Source organism: Leptopilina heterotoma, unplaced genomic scaffold (assembly GCF_015476425.1).
Source record: "Leptopilina heterotoma isolate Lh14 unplaced genomic scaffold, ASM1547642v1 Lhet_808, whole genome shotgun sequence".
In the NCBI taxonomy this organism is placed as follows: Eukaryota; Metazoa; Arthropoda; class Insecta; order Hymenoptera; family Figitidae; genus Leptopilina; species Leptopilina heterotoma.
In genome coordinates, this window is record NW_025111184.1 from 57,336 (window position 1) to 77,768 (window position 20,433).

Consider the following 20,433-nt stretch of genomic DNA (forward strand, 5'->3'; position numbering starts at 1 on the left):
CCCATCTACTCAATACACTTTCCGCCTGTGACGTCATGAGGGGAAAGCATTGAGTAGATGGGATGGTGGGAGCACGACAATCGCAACGTCTCAAGGTTATTTGTGTTTAGTCGCGCGCGTTTGACGAAAAATATATTTTTGATAATATTCAGTAAACAGTTAAACCTAGTGTAAAACTACTAGGCATAAATATTTATTACTACCTAATGAACATTTTTTTCACTAAAAATTTTTCAGATAAACGAAACTCTTGAACTTTGAAAATAATAATTTGACATTGCAAAAAAAAAATATATAATTTTATTTTATTTATATGAATCTTATATAATTAATATAAATATTATACACTAAATAAATATTAATATTTATTTACCAATTGATATCTTAATAACAATAATAATAATACTTATTATATTATTTAATAATAATTAATAATAATAATTTTTAAATAGTATAAAAAATTACTAAAAATTATCAGAAATAATATTTTAATATTAAATAATTTATAAGTATTTATATCTAATATTGTTAAGTGCACACGGTAATAAATAAACTATCAAGATTGATTCAAGCTTGAATAAAGACTGGATGTTGAAGCTCCACTCACGAAGATTGACCGAGTGTTAAATCGAGCATGGGACGAACATTGGTGTCCCATGCTGAACCAATATTGAGTGACAATGATATAAAGACTGCTTCAACTCTGGGTTACCCACGCTGGGCGTTCAAGACTCAGTCAAGTTTCAACCCATCGCCAGCACTGGTCTTTCGCGCCTGGGATGGCTTTTACTACAACACCATGCGAAAATTGGATGGATTCCAAGCAAATCACGCATGGTAGTGTGCGTGCAATATACGCAACAGTTTGCTATGTGTGTTTTTAGCACACTATTTTTTTCCGTGTAGGTGATATTTTTAAACCACGTGCATTTCAAATTAACCTTTTGTGATGAAATTATTCTTGGTAAATCTGAAACCATGATAACCTTTACACTACCAAAGAATTTCCTGTACATGAAGTACCGAAGGTCACCCTGGCTGACTCAAACGTTTTTCGTTTAGGAGAAAGCCCTACAGTATCGGCCGGAATTGAGTACCGGACGCTTGTTATTACTAAGGTGTAATAGCAAATTACTGCGATATTGCATACGCTGTTTACTTAATTTGTTATCACGAGCATTTACCCCTCGCACGGCTAACCTGTCTCTAACGTAATCCAACAAAACTAATGTTTCTTGTGTAATTTCTAAAGTTTGGGGACGAATTATAATAATGTAAAACCTGAAATGTATTGACAATTTATGTGTTACGTACAAGGAACCTAACAACTAATTCTTTATTAAGATCTTATTAGCGCTACAGAATTTGTGACATAAATTTATCGAATATTTAATTCTTCTATATCGCATTGTATTGTGCAGAAATTGTATTCACAAATTTATAAACAATATCAATGCTTTATTTCAGTATTCAGATTCAAATAATATGCATATTTTATAATTTTATAAAATAAAATTCCTTTTGGGAAATAATCAAATATTGCATCTCTTTCACATGCATTGAGACGACCAACGGTGTACACGTATACATCCACTGACTCCGCTGGCTACGAGAACCAACACAGTCGTAAGTTCTTCGCGTTACAGACACACATACAAGCATGCCCACAACATTCTGACGGCTGACTCAATGCTTTTGATGCATACATCTTTTATTTTGTTTCATGCACTATTCCAAATTTATAGAAAATAATTTATTATATCAAATATCAAGAATATTAATTAAATTCTAATATAACTTTACTAAATTTTACAGCAGTTTTTTTAAGTTTAGTATTTTTTATATTAGAATTTCGCTTTGTCGCACTTTTTCCCAAATTTGTTAAATACTTTTACAAAATTATATATATATATATATATATATATATATATATATATATATATATATATATATATATACTAGAGCGGCTTCGCCCCCCTGCGCGCTTTGTGCGCCAACCCCTATCTGTATTTTTTATATTTATTTTAATATATATATATATTAATTTCAAATAATTTTTTCTTAATATGAATGCATCACAGTAAATTACAAAATACACATAGATTTTTTGACTATATGTCAAAAATTAGATTAAATTTTGACATATATATTGACCCTTTTTAACCTGTAGGGTGAAAAAGACGTTAAATTTTACATAGATTTTGATATATCATAAAAGCTTTATTGTCCCCTTTTAACTTGTAGGTAAAAAAGGTCAAATTACACATAGATTTTGACGTAACTAAATGCAGACTCAATGTTGAGATGTAGTTTGCCATCTGACCTAACACTGTAAGGTAATTTTAACAATTTTTTTTGCTCTCCCACCTATCATTTTAACCTAATTTTGACGTTTTATTTTTACTCTCTCACTTATAACTTTTGAACTAATTTTTAGGTTATGTTTGTCCTCTATCCTTTAAACTAATATTGAGGATATGTTTGCTTTCTAACTTATATTCTGACCTAATTTTGAGGATATGTTTACTTTCTGACCTATCATTTTAAACAAATTTTGAGGTTATGTTTACCGCCTGTCATATGACCTAATTTTGAGGTTATGTTTACCCTCTGTCCTGTGACCTAATATTGAGCATATGTTTTCTCTCTAACCTATTATTCTGATCTAATTTTGAGGTTATGTTTGCTTTCTGACCTATCATTCTGACCTAATTTTGAGGCTATGTTTGCTTTCTGACCTATCATTTTAACCTAATTTTGAGGTTATGTTCGATTCTTGAAACAGCGGCGACAGCGATATATTTTTGTCACGAAGTAGTATAAGGAGACCTCACGGGACATAAAAATCTGCACACATTTGGGGGGACAGAGATCTAGGAGATTGCACCAGTAGCAGAGGTTGCGCCTGTGTGGTTAAAGTATTGTACTAAAATTTTTCGTCTGCTACTGTATATGAACATAACCTACAAATTAGAGAAATACGACGAAGTGTAATGGCGGTCATGGTTTACATTTCAGCCGTAATGTCGCAACCTCTGCTAGTGGTACAAATACTCATAACTCTAACCCCCCCAAAATGTGTTGATTTTTGCCGCTGCTAAGCATTGGCGTGAGGTCTCCTTATACTACTTCGTGATTTTTGTAATATAGGAAGATATATTTTCTCTCCGTGTGGGATTAATAAAATAATGGTATTTGTTATTATATATTTTCTATGTATTTATATCAAATTTATGTTGTAAAAAATCCAAGAAAGAGAAGTTATATTTTAAATAATGTAAAGGGAATAACGATTATGCATCAATTAGACAACCTTCTACAAACTAGACCACACCTGAGGAAAGAAGAATACATTCCGAAAGAAAAAGAAACACACGTATACTAAACGAATTCCAACACGTGTACTATTCATGAATCATCTTGCATTAGAAAATTTGATATAAAAAGGGGAAGCATCTTCGTTAGACTAGAGAGTATTTTTTTTATCATCAACCTTAACATATCGCAATCAACTCAAAGTGCAATCCCAGTATACAGTTTAGAAGTTAACTAAACTACATCCCAAATTATATTTTTGAGACCAACTTCGGTACAACATCTAGTAAATTTACCTATCTTACTACGAGCAATAAAGTGAAAACTCAAGAAGAATTAATTTGGAAATAAGTCCAAAATTTAGTAAAAGTTTCAACCCCTACTATTGAAACAGTATATCAAATTTCGAAGTATCGAAATTTGCGTTAAAATTAACCGCCATATTGGATCCGACATTTAGAATTTTGAAAAACCTTATATTTGATTAAATTGTCACGTCATCGCAACGTATTTATATTTTGCTATTTTTTCTAAATCCTCCTTTTCTTGTAACCCAAACAAATTGATCCAATTGTCAGACACCTGATCAGCCGATATCATATATGGTCATCCGCGATTGTCACCCTTCTATAGGGTTACTCACCTGTCTAATACAGGTACCAAACACACGTGCCTAAATCAATCAATAGAATAAAACTGACCCAGAAGTAATAAAACTGGGTAGCATTATAATTTTTTTCTATCGGAAGTGACTATATAAAAGGCTCCATCCTCGCCAAATTCACCAGTCCAAGAATTGCCACCAAGTTAAGTAGTCGTGTACTACCCCCAAGTGTCTTCGCCCGTCACAAGTGACTAGTTGTGTTGTATCGTCGAGTTAATACTTAGACTCCAGTCCAGAAAATATCTTCAAGTAGTTATTGCCTTATTAAGTCTCGTCTTACCCAAATTCATTCAAGAAGATTATTTCTACTACGAGCCACATTCTAATTTTTGAAGGACTTTGCACCTCACTGCCCTTCCGCATCGTATTTTAAAGTTATTCACAAAAAATTAGCTGAAATTATTTTATATTTCAAGTGAAAAATGATAGGAAAATTAACATTGGACAACCTAACGCCCAGCTAAAAAAGTCCTATAGAATTTCCTCAGAATCATTCTATAGATTCATTCTTTATAAATTCTATAGAATTTCTACATGAATTCTAGTAAAAGTTAGTAAACTTTAATTAGAAAAAATTTTAATTCATAAAATGATATTTTTATCCCACATGCACAAAAATGTCGCTTTTAGATAGCTGCGATGACAGGGAGTAAAGTCATTCATTTGTTTGACCGTATCAAAATGACGGCCTTTTTTTACCATGGGCAAAAAACAGCTGGTCCCATGCTTTTTTATGCCCATGGTAAAAAAAGGCCGCCATTTTCATAAAAGTCGAACAAGTGAATGACTTTTACTCCCTGTCGTCTGCTATCTGAAATCGCCACTTTTGTGCATTAGAATTAAAAAATATCGTAAGTAACATTATGGGAATAAAGGCAGCCAATTTGTTTACGTTGATTTTTGTGACACGAGTGGAGGTCAAGGGCGCCCTCGACCTCCACTCGTGTCACGAAAATCAACGTAAACAAATTGGCTGCCTTCATACCCTTGTTGCTTAATATACTATTTTCAACTTTTTATTATTGTACCTGTAATTGAAATTTACATTTGATTTCAATGACAAATTTTAGGCTTATTTTATTTTTTAATTTTAACTTATCAAATAATGTCTTCCGTATGTGTGACATACGATTTTTTTTTTTTTTTTGAAATAGTTGCTACTTTATTTAAGTGTTGAAAGTGTGCTTAACTGGCCATTATTTAACAAGCGATTAGTTTTGTTACAGACTAGTTTACCGATATACATTCAAACGCACGCCCCTGTTTTGTCGCATGGGGGGTCAAGGAGTCTTTCCCCGACGAGGTCCAGGAGCTGAGCCCGGGTCAGGGGGTTTTGGTGGCGAAGCCCCCCGACCACAAAAAACCAACTAATAAGATAAAAATATCGATTAATTCACGACTGCGAATTATCTCAGAACTAATTTTAAAAATTCTTTAGTGGGGCCTACAAGGGGAACAGCACTTCGGGAGGCGAAGCCCCCCGTTTACAAAATGCTATCTCAAAATATTAATTATTATTCTGATATTTGATCTGTAAAAGGTGAGGTTATACTATTATTATTACAAATTTTCTCATTATTACACTCTTTTGCGTGAAATAATGATTATTTCACTAGTCCATTATTATCATTGATCTTCTCATTATTTAACTCTTTTGCGTAAAATAATAGCGCGAGCGAAATAATGGACAGTTTAGCACACTATAAACACGTAAATATTGTGGCCATTATTTTAAAAGTTGTGGGAAAAAATTATTTCACGAAAATTATATTCTTTTTAATCATTAATCAATAAAATTTAGTATAATTTATGTAGAAATTTTACAAAATCGTTCTAGTGAAATTCTATAGAATATTCACTAGAATTTATAAAGAATGATTCTAGTAAAATTCTATGGAATATTCACTAGAATTTATATAGAATGATTCTAGTGAAATTCTACAGAACTTTTTTAGCTGGGCGGTCACATGCTGTTAAGTACTATTTAGATTGAGATACGGTCTCGAATCTGTATAGTTTTACTACATTAACTACTTTGATATTTAAAGGATTTAAAAAGAGAAATGAATTTTAAGAGTAAAAGCAATTCATTCCACTTAGGAGCGTGTTCCACGTCTTAAGTGAATGATACACAGAAATGTTGTTTTCGCAGTTTAAATGAAAAGAGAGAAGTGTGCTATGAAGGATGGAGAGATAGTGGAGAAGCTACATTGGAAATAATTAAGGCAAAGAGGACTGAGATTCTGTGGAGGAGCGATAAATTTCGATCAGTGAGACTCTCTTGCATTGAGAAGGAAACAGACGAAGAAAGAAGAGGAAACTCGGTAGAACAACGATCTTTTACAACATCAATATCGAGGACGTCCTCTAAGCTCAGATTGTCCTCTTTTGATTCCTTCTTCACTTAGGTTTCCTCCTCTTTTCTCTTCTTCATCCACCTTTTTCCTTAACAGAACCCTTGTAAATCACGCACCTTCTGTTTCTCCTAGGAGCAAATCTCGTAGTCTGCACGATTTCTCGCGACTGCCAATCGACTAATGCGTACATTTTCCCTCCTTCTGAATATTAAAAGAAATTCAGTCTGAGAAGTGTAACTTTGCAATATTTCGATAGTCAAAAACAAATTCTTTGTAAATAAATTAGAATTATTAAGATTCTGATACTATTTTTGAAATATATGAATAACAATATACAGTAGAACCTCGGATAATGCGGAATAACTCGGATAAAACGGATCGAGCGACTAAATTTGGAAAATAAATTTTACAAAACCAATATTTGTGATCATTGTATTTAAAATTTCGTCCATTTTTGTCATTTAATATTATTCTAACACTTTAAACACATGAAAAATAATTTAAAATTTTGAAATTTTCATTGGTTCCGTGTTATCCGAGTTTTCGATTATCCGAGGTACCTCTTCCCCACATTACCTCGGATAATCGAGGTTCTACTGTAGTGATATATAATTCACTTGTTTTATAATAAGAAATTTTCTTACTCAATGAGTAGAATGCGTTCACAAATGGTGTTACGCAATTTTTTGAGATTTTAAATTCCCCCTCCCCACTGTCACGCAGTTTATACAGTTATGCGATTGTTGGATACGCAGAAGGAGTAGTACGCCTAATCGTACGGTATAACCCTTTAATGGTCAGTGGTACACATACGTACCACCTCCTTCAAAAAATCATAACTTTCTTAAAACTTTGATACCAGTCAAATTGTAGGGGGGAGATTAACTGGCTCAGAAATGGACAATTGAGATTGTCGGTAAACAAAGGTTCGATGAGTTGAAAAGAGAGTTACGAATAAGCGCTTAATTGATCTACTTGATAACGGAGTGATGTCGAGAGGATAACCAGCTCGACGTTGATTGTTGTTGTGTTGAGAGGATATCCAACTCGAAGCGTAGTGTAGTAAGCCCAAGAGGATAACCAACTTGGCTGACGCGTGTGGATATCGAGAGGACAACCAGCTCGATGCCAATTTTCGTTATGTTGAGAGGATAACCAACTCAACTGACAGTATAATATATCCGAGAGGATTACCCACTCGGTTAGTATGTGTGGATATTGAGAGGATAACCAACTCAACGTACGATGTAGTGTGCCCGAGAGGATAACCAACTTGGTTGGTATGTGTGGATGTCGAGAGGATAACCAGCTCGATGTAAAGTGTTGGTGTATTGAGAGGATAACCAACTCAACGTACGATGTAGCGTGTCCGAGAGGATAGCCAACTCGGTTATTATGTGTGGATGTCGAGAGGATAACAAGCTCGATGTAAAGTGTTGGTGTATTGAGAGGATAACCAACTCAACGTACGATGTAGCGTGTCCGAGAGGATAGCCAACTCGGTTGTTATGTGTGGATGTCGAGAGGATAACCAGCTCGGTGTTACTCTAATATTGAGAGGATAACCAGCTCAATGTAATAAAGTGCACTGGTATTGAGAGGATATCCAACTCAATACTATGCTATGTTTAAAGACGGCGGGGGGGGGGTGCATGCAAATAAATGAATTGAATCGAGTCAAAAGCATGTAAGATTTCAAAGACAGTTTATTTTAAAAGTACAAGTCAATGAAAAAGTTTAAGTATCGAAGCCCGGGAAAATATTCTAAGTTCCTAAGGACGAAAAAATATTCTGAGTCCAAAGTTGAACGAAAATATTCTAAGTCCGAACTTGGACGAAAATATTCTAAGTTCAAAGTTGAACGAAAATATTCTAAGTCCAAAGTTGGACGAAAATATTCTAAGTTCAAAATTGGGTGAAAATTTTCTAAGTCCAAATTTCTTCGAAAATTTTCTAAGTTCAACTTTGGGTGAAAAGTTTCTAAGTCCAAATTTCTTCGAAAATTTTCTAAGTCAAATTTTGTGCGAAAATTTTCTAAGTACAAACTTCGGAATTTTAGTATAAGTATAACGTAGTGGTTAGGCTGAGCGGAGGAGGAAGACCAACCTCTAGGTGAGCTCAGGACAGAACTGACGTTTTGGTCCAGTGCATCGAGCTCCCTCGATCGCCATTTCCCAATACGTACAGTGGGAGAACTTCTCTAAGAGAGAGGGCAGCTCGCGTCTGCGCTTCCTATCTCTGACTTAAAACGATGCGCGTACGGTTCACTCGTTTCGCTTGGGCCAGAGACAAAGTCACGCGTCTTCTCGCAAGTTTCCCTATATCTCAAGGAATTTTCTTAAAATAAAATTAAAAAATAAAATTACTCAGCCTTTCCTAATTACTAAATTTACTTAACTTCTAATTAAAACTAAAATTATAACTAAATCATAATGTACGGTATTATTAGATTATAAAATGTTATATATTAAACTATATATATATATATATATATAATACATAGCGTAAAATATACATATTAAAATATAACCTAATAACCCTTCATCATTATACGCTAAAATACATTTAAAATTGTTAATTACTAGTATTGCTTCGAAAAACGCTTGGTTTTAAACAACTTACTGCGAAAGAATGTCTAAAAAGAAAACTAAAAGGGAAGATATTTCAATTTTCCTTTAAGATAGTAAACATTGGCTCGGCCAAGAAAATACGGGAACGAAAAATAATGTTTTGTTTTTACCCTACCATTTAGTGACCTGTATCAACTTAACGGATCAGCTCCGCTAAGGTCTCATTTTAAACAGGTGAGCGAGAGTAACAAATACATATGAATGCCATTTTCCAAAAAACTACCCTTTATGAAATACACCTCTTCAAAAAACGCAAAAAATGACAAAAATTAAAAAAAGGTATAAATTCAAGAAAAATTTTTTTTTCGTGTTTCAAAGTAACATATAGGTACGTTTTAAAATATTGTAAACTTTGTAAAAAAAAATTAATAACAAAATTTTACCTCAGGGTAAAAAAAATTAATGAAAACTACCCCAAAAAAACGAAACAATTTAAACATCTACCAAATTCGCCTAAAATTTGTTACTCGGGGGTTTTCGGGGTCGCTGTTTACGAATCTGATGTTAGTTTTCAAAAATCCAATATGGCGGACGATAAATTGAAAATTCATCAGATTTGTCTAAAAATTGTTACTCGAGGGTTTTCGGGGTCGCTTATTACGAATCCGATGTCAGTTTTTAAAAATCCAAAATGGCGGATCCAATATGGCGGATAAAAAAAATTGTTTTTAAATTATCAGATACGCCTGAATCTTATTATGCAATAGGGGTGGTTTCGAGGTGGGTGGTTATTAATATTATTTATATCTGTGTCACTTAGAAACATTTTTTTATGTAATTTGTTTATTTATAAATTTACCAAGTTTTTTTACTACTATTGCAGAATTTTTCTTATATGGGATTTATGTCAAAATCTCAAAATTATCTCAAACGTCCTAGCCAAACAAAAGTATGGGGATTGGCTTCATAGTTTGGGAAATTGTTATCCTGTATAAAAGTAATAAATTTGCAAAATATTAGTTATTGTAAAAAAAAATTGTAGAAAGTAGTGGGGGTTGAAGTTTTGACATCTTCAGTAACACTGCCATTTTCAAAACCATATAACTTATATAATGCTTTACGAATTTTAATTTTTCTTTAATGCATTTAAAGCATTTTTCATGTACTTCCTAAAAATTATACAAAAAAATTTTTAACCCTCTATTCTTAAAAAATAAAGTTTATTTTTTAATTTTGACCCAATTGGGTATTTAAAAATTTTTTTAAAATTTTTATTGGAAAGCTGACATTTTTTTAAAAAAAAACATGTCTCATAGTGGGCTGGCCATAAGTTTAGAAGATATTTAAAAACAAACTAAGCGGCGCGCCCGCGTTACTGTATACATTACGCTGGCGCTGCGCCGTTGAACGACACAAATATTACTGTTTCATCTTCATCTGCTTCAGTAAAAGCTCTCTGCATTTTACAGGGTTGAGACTGTCATAAAAATAATACCTACATTACTGTTACTGAAAAAAATTTTAAATAATTATTTTTAAAAATAAAAGGGTAAAGCTTAAAAAAATTTTGACTGAACAATTTTGAATAAATAATAAAATTTGTGACGACCCTTGTCGACCCCTCATTTTTTTTATATAATAATGACGTTGTCGTTGGCTTCTCAATTATTTAAAACTCGCGCGCTATTTGACCAGATGTCGAATAGCTGCGCATTTGTCGTCTCAGAGCAGACGACAAAACCACGTTTTCGCTTCTGCCGGCTTTTTCCAGCAGAGCTAAGCAAGCGATCCGCGCGTCAACTCGTGCTGCGTCACGATCTTCACCTGCGGTTCTTTTTGTAACTTAATTACGTTTTTATTAAAGAATTATAATTTCACTAATTGTTGTTTTTCTTTCGCGCGTGTTGTGCTGTGTCCAATTTATACTAAACTAGTAGGATAAATCCAACAACTGTACGACAACCTACGCAGATTTGGTTCACAACGACAGTCAACACCGGTAAGTCTGATTGATTCTCTTCTTGACTCGCTCGCTTGGATCTCTGCGAGGCATCGCTCGTCACAATTTTTATCCTTTTATGTTTCTCCCGCATAAACTGTGGAAATCTCAACCCTGTGCTCCCGATACGAGACGGACTCACGCCGCGTATTCAAATAATATTAAATTTCGTGTCCGGGTTGTCACATTTTTGGCGCCCAACGTGTCTTGGTTATTTGAACCAAGATAAAAAGCCAGAACTGTGCCTATGACACATTTTTGGCAAACTCACTGTTTTAACTTTCAGTGTTAAAATCAAACCTTTTTCTTGCCTTTATTTCCCTCGAGGAATCCCGCCGTCGTTTTCAAAATGTCGCACGGCATGGCTTCTCCGAGAGAATAAACGCACCTTCTTTCGTGCTTCACACGCATAAAATGATAATTTTCTTGCATTGTTAAATTCTACATTTCCCAATGAAAATTTTTTACATTTTGCGCTTACGATAGCACACAAATTTTAACGAAATTTCCACAGTTGCCTGCGAAAAATTTCGAATTGCACGCACACACGCCTTGCTTGCTTACTCTCAATACATAGATATACATGCATGTTAAACGCACATGCCGCATTCACGCTTGCAATTGCTTCACTTGCCAAAACGCATCACTGTGCTTGCCATGCTTATAACTTCGCTTAAATAATTATTATTATTTTTTTTACGCTAATTAATAATCAATTCTCTTTCGCTTGAAATAAATTAGCAAAATTATAAAAGATTATTATTAGAAAAATTTAAGTGCATTTATTGATAATATTATGTATAAATAAATAAAAAAAAAAAATTTTTTTTAAATTTAATATCCTATTGTGTGAAAAACATTTCTGCTCGAATTTTATAATTCTACGCTTCGCACAATGACTACCATGGGGAAAAATTCCGTTTAAAATTTTTTTTTTCTCTTCTCTTCCATAACATTACATGCTACCAAAAACAAATTTCAGGTCTCTTGTTCAGGTCGCGCGATGTAAACAAACCACGTTTACGAAAATAAATTTTGACTCATCTTTCTTAATAAAAATTAAATCAAATTCAATGAAATCACGAAAATAAAATAATCAAATATAATTTCCAATCTAATTGAAAAATCAATAAAAAAAAAAATTTTTTTTTTTTTCTCTTCCTTTTTCTCAATTATTGAATTTTGATTTACTTTTCTTCCCGCTTAAACTGTTATTAATGAAAAATAAAATTAATTTTTCAACCGTTTAAAATTAATGAAAATCAAAAATAAAAATCAAAACTCAAATCGAGTAACAACACGCTCTCAAACTCGTCTACGTGCCACGATGTATAAAACACCGCCACCAAACATTGGAAACAACCAAAACCCTCAACAAGACAAAAAAAAATGGAAAAGAGAAAAATAATTCCCCCCAACAGGTAGAGGATCAACAAAATATGGGGACTAAACCCCCCCAAAACCAAACCGAACAGGACTTAGGGGCAACTGGCCCCCCCCTCACCACTACGGGGATTGCCACCACCGCGACGACCACCCCACTTCTCATTCTCAACGATACACAACAAATTCATTACGATGTAAGAGATAAAATAAATGAAACCCAAAATATTTTCGGTACAACTTCTACCCTATTTCGAGGCCTTCCGCCAACCACCCCCACTACACAAGCGTCATCAGGCGCAATTCGAAAAATTATCACTTCGTCGCGACACTCACATCTCTCACAGATTAGCACTCCCCTCACAACACGTAAATTCGAACGCACTTTAAAATCAATCCATAATAAACAAGCGCAAAACCTCGAAGAAATTAAAGAAACTATAAAACAATTATTTGACGAACAAACTCAAATATCCACCACTTTAATTTCAACTTTCCACGCGAAAAATAGACAAGAAATAAACACCTTTAAATCGCAAATGATTGATGCACTCAGTTCCCACCGCATTGACACGGCGGAAACATTAAGCGCACATCGGTTAGAATCAAATCGCGTAATCGAATCCTTATCAAATCGTTTGTCCGATACAAATAAATCGCTAACTTCCCTCACACAAAAAATAAGTGCATTGCAAATGCATGTGACGCAATCTCTTTGGGAAAATCCCAAACAGACATCAAACGAAAGTAGGGAGTACATACCAAATTTTACTTACGCACCCCCCACTCTCACAACACCAGCAGTCACAACATCAACCGCGGGATATAGCACAACAACCTGGTCAGAAGCGATTCCACAGCACTTCGCCCCAACACCGTCTTACACTTTACCCCCATTACAAGTGCCTCTACCAACACACACGCTTCAATCGGATTATATTCAGCACCAAATTGACACCCCATGTTCAAACGGCGCTGATTCTCATCTCGATTCGACACAACAGATTTATAACACGATCGCTAACCCCCAACCGGCACCGAGAACCGCGATTCCAAATTTACATAAAATAATTAAATCGTGGGAACTCAAATTTCCGGGTAATTTAGAAGCGCTTGATTTCATATCAGAATTTGAAATCCGAATGCTTTCAACTAACATAAATCCCGATGATGCCCTTCATTCTTTATCCCAAGTACTCACGGATAACGCGTACACTTGGTACACTACTTTCCGTCATACTTGGCACACTTGGAAAGAATTCAAAACGAAATTTTGCCTTATGTTCGGTGAATCAAACGATGACCAAACGTTGACAAATAAAATTCAACGCGCAGTCCAGCAAACAGACGAAACTGGACTCAATTTCGTCATACGCGTCAGTTCATTGTACAATCGCCTCCAACACAAAGTACCAGAGGCGAACCAACTCGACAAAATTTATACCGGTCTTAAAGCAGACTTAATCACCCACTTTTACCGTGACACGTTTAGAACTTACGACGGACTAGTTTCCCAAATCCATAAATACGAAAACAAAATTGCAACTATGCAATGGTCCACTAAACTGCGCGAATACGATTCTAAACGAAAAAGTAAAACACACGGCAAAACGCATCTAAACGCACTAGAAAATTTGCCTCAAACAATCGATAATACGGAACCAGAACCTCCAACGAGAACAAAACCTGACACTCCCGTAAAACCAACACAAAATACCAACAAAAAACAATCTTCTAATAATAGTAAATATGAATCTTACATTCAAACTATTGCACATTTGACATCTAAGATTCCTAGAAACTATATTTCAAGATTGCCACAAACAACAGGTTCTAAACAATCTCCGGACAACCCTACTTCTTCCCGCAATTCGCGCAGGCAGTCTCGATCCGATTCTTCCTGCTCTTCACGTTCCGCTTCATCGCAGAAAGGGGGAAAAAAACGCGGTTCGCCTGCGCGCAATAAAGACGATAAAGACAAACAGTCCAATCGCCACGGAAGAAGTAACAATAACAATAAGGGTAAAAGAGGTAATTCAAACAGGGGCAGAAATCAGGGTAACAATTGGAATGCTCAAAACAACGGACCAAACCAACAAATCCCTTATTTCACACAACTCCCACCGAACTACCCTTACGGAATTCAAGCACCCCAACAACAACCAATGGAATCCGCGCAGCAACCTCAACAAATATTAGTTATGCCACAAGCTGCCCCACCCTCTTGGCACGGAAATTACAATCAAAATTTTCCGAATACATCGCACCAGAACCTAGCACCACAATCAAAAAACGATGGGAATGCCAGGAGAGATTAAGTCTCCCTGGCGAATCCCCAAATCCAAACAACACAATTCCCAACGGTAATCTTAATAATCGAAACAAAATCGAAGATAGCGCAATTCCCAGCTGCAGCCACACCACAGACGAACCAAAGCGCATTCTTGAAAATGCAACTACGCTTTATCAAGCGTTTGCTACCAAGAATGACGCAAGCGATTCTGACTGTGAATGGGGCAAATGCTATTTTACGGAATCCGAGACGGAATACGAAGACTCTGACGAGGAGCCCCCCTCCACCGACCTCGTTAACGGTAAACCAATTCTCGACGCGATAACTCGTGCCGGAGTACAACTCGCGCAACGCGACCATATCGCCGCGCCTCGCTACTCCGCCAAGTTCAATGTCGAAATTTCCGATTGTACCGGCGAAATGTGGTTCGCAGTCCTTGACGGACTTACCACGCCCATTATCCTGGGAATGGACTTCATAACCCTCTGGAAAGTCGTTATTGACGCTGCCCAAGGTTATTGGTCCATAGAGGGATCTGAAAAACAACACCCTCTACTTTCCCCTGATAATATCCGAAGCATCCTTAGTACCGCGCAAATTATAGAACTAACGCCCGAACAACAGGAAACGCTACAAAAATTCTTAGACGAAGAATTATCCAAATTCGCCGATTACACAGGAATCGTTACGGATATGACAACGCATGTCATCGAATTAACAGACGAAACCCCGTTTAAAATTAAACCGTATCGCCGTAGTTTAGAAGCCGACAATATCATCAACTTGCAAATCGATAAGTATCTATTTCGAAAGTTCATCGCACCAAGCAATGGACGATTTGCCAGCCCCGTGTTATTGACCTACCGAAAAGATGGCAAGCCGCGCGTTTGCATCGATTACCGACGACTCAATAAAGTCACAAAAAAATCCGCGTATCCACTACCCAGAATGGATAGTATACTTGACGCGCTATCGGACGCCGTGATTATCAGCACAATTGACCTCACCGATGCGTTCCACCACATACCGATCGACCCAAAATCGCGCGAATACACCGCTTTTACGATCCCCGGTCGTGGACAATTCGAATGGGTTCGGATGCCTTTCGGCCTCACAAATGCGCCAGCCACGTTTCAGGCTTTTACTGATAGACTGAAACAAAAGTTTGTCGAGTACATACGCGATCACAATCTCCCCGAAAGATTAATCAATCAAGTACACGCATACTTAGATGATTGGATCATTATTTCCAAAACTTTCGATGAGCACCTACAAATTTTAAAAATAGTATTCACTATTCTTAGAGAGGCAGGAATGTCCATTAATCGTGAGAAATCCTTTTTCGCTAAATCTTCGGTCGAATATCTCGGATACATACTCGACAAGGACGGACTTAAGCCCAACCCTAAACGCATCGAGCCAATCCTCGAACGACCGAGACCCAAGAATCGAAAAGAACTGCGCCAGTTCAACGGATCAGTCAATTGGTACCATCGCCATTTGCGCAATATCGCGCGAGTGCAAGGACCACTCAACAAGTTAGCAAGTCCCAAAGTACCCTGGAACTGGACCGACGAACACGAGACCGCATTCATAGCAGTCAAGAACGAATTGAAAAACGCTCTTACCCTAAATGCGCCTCGGCCAGGCCTCCCGTTCTTTCTTTACACTGACGCGAGCGATACAGGAATAGGCGCGATCCTCACTCAACAGGACGGCGACCGAGAATATCTGATCACGTGCGTAAGCAGACCCTTGAGAGGTGCCGAGTTAAACTACACGACCACCGAAAAGGAATGCTTAGCACTGATCGATTCGATCAAGAAGCTTCGTTGCTACCTCGAACTTACCGAATTCACGGCAATAACGGACCACTCTAGCTTGACTTGGCTCCAGGGCATTAAAGACCCCAGAGGCAGACTTGCTAGATGGGCCTTAGAGTTGTCCGCGAACAGAGTAAAAATCGAGCATCGTAAAGGCACGATGAATGAAGCACCCGATACTCTCTCTCGTCTTTACGAAAACCCAGCGGAAGACCTACCTCCGACACAAATCAATCTCGTAATGAATCAATCATGGTACGATACCATGAGACAAAAAGTTCGTGAAAACCCCGAAAAATACGAAAGGTATAGAGTAAGTTCGAACGGTGAACTGTTTTATTACAAGCCCAATCACTTGAAAGAAACCATTGGCGATAATAACGCTTGGAAAAAGGTCCTAAAAGAACCCGAGATCCTTACTACTCTCGCGGAGTATCACGACACCCCACAATCTGCGCACCAGGGCATTAATAAGACCTATCATGCGATTTTAAATTCTTATTACTGGCCAGGCATGCGCGAAGACGTAAAGCGATACGTCAATAAATGTGAAATTTGCCTTCGATGTAAACCGGATAACTCCCCTCCACAAGGTTTGATGTACCCGCGCAAATTCACAGAACCATGGGAAGTGGTATCGTTAGACATTATAGGGCCATTACCACGATCAAAGTCAGGGAAATGTTATGTGCTTGTCTGCGAAGACACATACACACGCTATATAGAGTGCTTCCCCCTATCAAAAGCGGACGGCCCTAAAATAGTCAATTCTTTAAACGTTCTGATAAACAAATGGGGAACTCCACGCACCTTTTTAACGGACAACGGAACGGAGTTCGTTAATCGTACTATCACGAAATTTCTGCAAGAAATCGGGACAGAACAGCGAACAACGCCGGTCTACCACCCACAATCTAATCCCGTCGAGCGCGTCAATCGTAATCTAAAGACTATGATCGCCAGTCTCCTCGGCGAAGACCATCGCGATTGGGATAAACTGTTGGGGGAGATTCAATTCGCCTACAACACTACCGTTCACTCCTCACTCGGAGTTTCCCCTGCATTTCTTAACTTTGCCCGCGAGCCTAGACGTACCGGCAAACAACCGTGCGACATCAACGACGATTTGAATGACGCTACTGTACACGACTGGCTTGAGCGCGTTTCTCGAATTGACGATTTGCGTGCTAAAATCGAGCTGTCAATGAAAAAGGCTAGCGAGAAGCAAAGTAAACGATACAATAAAACTCGAAAAGAACAAATTACACTTGAAATTGGAGACCTGGTATTTTACCCGAATAATCTTCTCTCTAACGCCGCGAAAAATTTTAGTTCGAAATTAGCACCTCGCTACAGAGGTCCCGCGACAGTTACAGAAGTACTTTCACCCATGGTAGTCATTATCTCCGACATGCATGGCAAAAAACTGGGTAAATATCACACCAATGATTTAAAGCGTGCTAAAAAAGGATTGCGATCTCGAAATACGTTGTAATTTTCTTTTTCACAGTACCGCGCAACATCATGGCCTCCAACGCACCGAGCGACACCACCAGCCTCCCCTCAACATCAGACTTGCCAATTCTGCGCCTCAACTCCACACCAGGAAGCCTAGAGACTGATGAGTCCAACTTGGACTTTGCTGAGGAGTCATCAGGGCTCGTCTTACTGAGAAAGGAAGAGTTAGAGTCGTTTCTCTCCACCCGCCGCATGCAAGCAATGCACCTGAACTCCGCCATCCGACAAATAATGGACCTCGAGCAACAACTCTCAAGCGAAAGGAAAATCCCTTCCACGGTCCCAAGCGCTTACGAGAACCAGATGCAGGCTTTTGTCACGCTCACGATGAGAAATTGTGAAAAAGAAGAAGAGCTCAAGACCACCCTCGAGCAACTACGCGCCTCCCAGCAGGAAGTGAAAGATCTCAAGGCTGAGTTGGAAGCCTTCAACTACGATTGGGATGAACTTCTCGCCAGTCACAAGAACTACAAAGCGCAAGCAAAGCTGGCTACCGCCTACAAACATCTCTTTAAGGAAAAGATCTCCGAGGTCTACCTTGCGCAATCCGAATTGCGCGAACCATTCCTCCACCCTAAGATGCCCAAAGGATGTATCAACTGCGGTCAGCAAGGACACAGCCAATACACCTGTAAGGAAGAATACTCCGGCGAGTTCTGCCAGAAATGCTCTGCGCAAGGGTTCAACACTAAGGACTGCCCCTGGCCCCATTTTGCCGAGGGAGTCCCAAAGGTCCCCGACAGTCAAAAGTGCCGCCGTTGCCGCCAGCCTAAAAATAAACCAGATCCCAATTGCCCAATCTGCAGAGACAAGATCATCGCTCAAAATAAAACAAAACGCTACGACCTTGCCGTCAAACTAAAGCAAGAATCGCTAGCGCAACTCAGCAACTACTCGACTCCCAAGCTGCACGACGCTCCACGCCCTCAGCAGGACAAAGTCCCAGTCGCCCGACCAACAGAGCAACCAAGCATCAGTCTACCTGTTCCGCCCAGCGCCGAACAACCACCTTCCCGAGATAAAACCCCTCCCCTGAAGCCGATTACCATGAACTCACCATCATCCGATGACGACGCAGAATCTTCGGACACCTCCTCTACAGGACAAGCCACACGAAGAGGCTAATCGCGCTTGAGACTTTTTGTGTTTCCAAAGACAATATCAAAGTGCCTTTTAGTGAAACCAACTACCTCACTACACGCTATAGCGTACATTTTTTTATTTTCTTTTGTTAAAATTAGGTTAATGCGCCGTTGCGCACTTCGTTAATTACTTCAAGACCGAAGCGTCGTTACGCTTACCTCCTATTGTTAGATTAATGCGCCGTTGCGCACTTCGCTATTACTTAACACCGAAGCGCCGTAGCGCACAATATTAAGCAAGCAATGAGCGATGCCTCAATAACAATTCAATTCAAAAATTATTTTTTTACAAATCAAGATATTATTTTCTTTAAGCTCCTCCAGCAAAGTGATACTTTTGTCTCAAAAATACTTTTTACTTTTGCAGAGACGCCCAATAGAGCGAGATCGCCAGGGAGGACGATCATTCAGACTGAGGAGCTACCGACAACCTCATCTTAGAAAGGGGGAATTGTGACGACCCTTGTCGACCCCTCATTTTTTTTATATAATAATGACGTTGTCGTTGGCTTCTCAATTATTTAAAACTCGCGCGCTATTTGACCAGATGTCGAATAGCTGCGCATTTGTCGTCTCAGAGCAGACGACAAAACCACGTTTTCGCTTCTGCCGGCTTTTTCCAGCAGAGCTAAGCAAGCGATCCGCGCGTCAACTCGTGCTGCGTCACGATCTTCACCTGCGGTTCTTTTTGTAACTTAATTACGTTTTTATTAAAGAATTATAATTTCACTAATTGTTGTTTTTCTTTCGCGCGTGTTGTGCTGTGTCCAATTTATACTAAACTAGTAGAATAAATCCAACAACTGTACGACAACCCACGCAGATTTGGTTCACAACGACAGTCAACACCGGTAAGTCTGATTGATTCTCTTCTTGACTCGCTCGCTTGGATCTCTGCGAGGCATCGCTCGTCACAATTTTTATCCTTTTATGTTTCTCCCGCATAAACTGTGGAAATCTCAACCCTGTGCTCCCGATACGAGACGGACTCACGCCGCGTATTCAAATAATATTAAATTTCGTGTCCGGGTTGTCACAAATTATAATTATAAATAAAATTATTTTTAATAAATAAATTAAGTTTGAAAAAGAAAAATAAATGCTTAAAAATTAAATATTTTTTTGATTCAATCGAAATAAAGATTCACAAAAAAAAACTCCTCGCGCTTCTTCTGACATTTCGTCAATTTCAAGTGGCACATTAGGATTCATTTTTTTAACAGGATTTAATTATGTGAGTGAATTAAAGTTTAAAAATCCGGCGAAACAGACACAATACGACGAACACGAAAAAGCAGGTAGGCAGCCATTTGCAATTGTGTGAGAGAAGGTTAGGTACGCGGCATCACGTGATATATCTGTCCTCTTC

At 37.7% G+C, this 20,433-nt stretch overlaps 1 protein-coding gene across 1 annotated transcript; it reads left to right on the forward strand.

Moving 5' to 3' along the window:
- The first annotated feature begins 10,554 nt into the window (after nucleotides 1–10,554).
- Nucleotides 10,555–20,062, forward strand: LOC122511141. Its single transcript, XM_043626205.1, has 2 exons — nucleotides 10,555–10,905; nucleotides 17,915–20,062. The coding sequence occupies exon 2, from the start codon at nucleotides 17,929–17,931 to the stop codon at nucleotides 19,045–19,047; it is 1,119 nt and encodes a 372-aa protein (XP_043482140.1). The 5' UTR covers nucleotides 10,555–10,905; nucleotides 17,915–17,928; the 3' UTR covers nucleotides 19,048–20,062.
- Nucleotides 20,063–20,433: the final 371 nt, after the last annotated feature.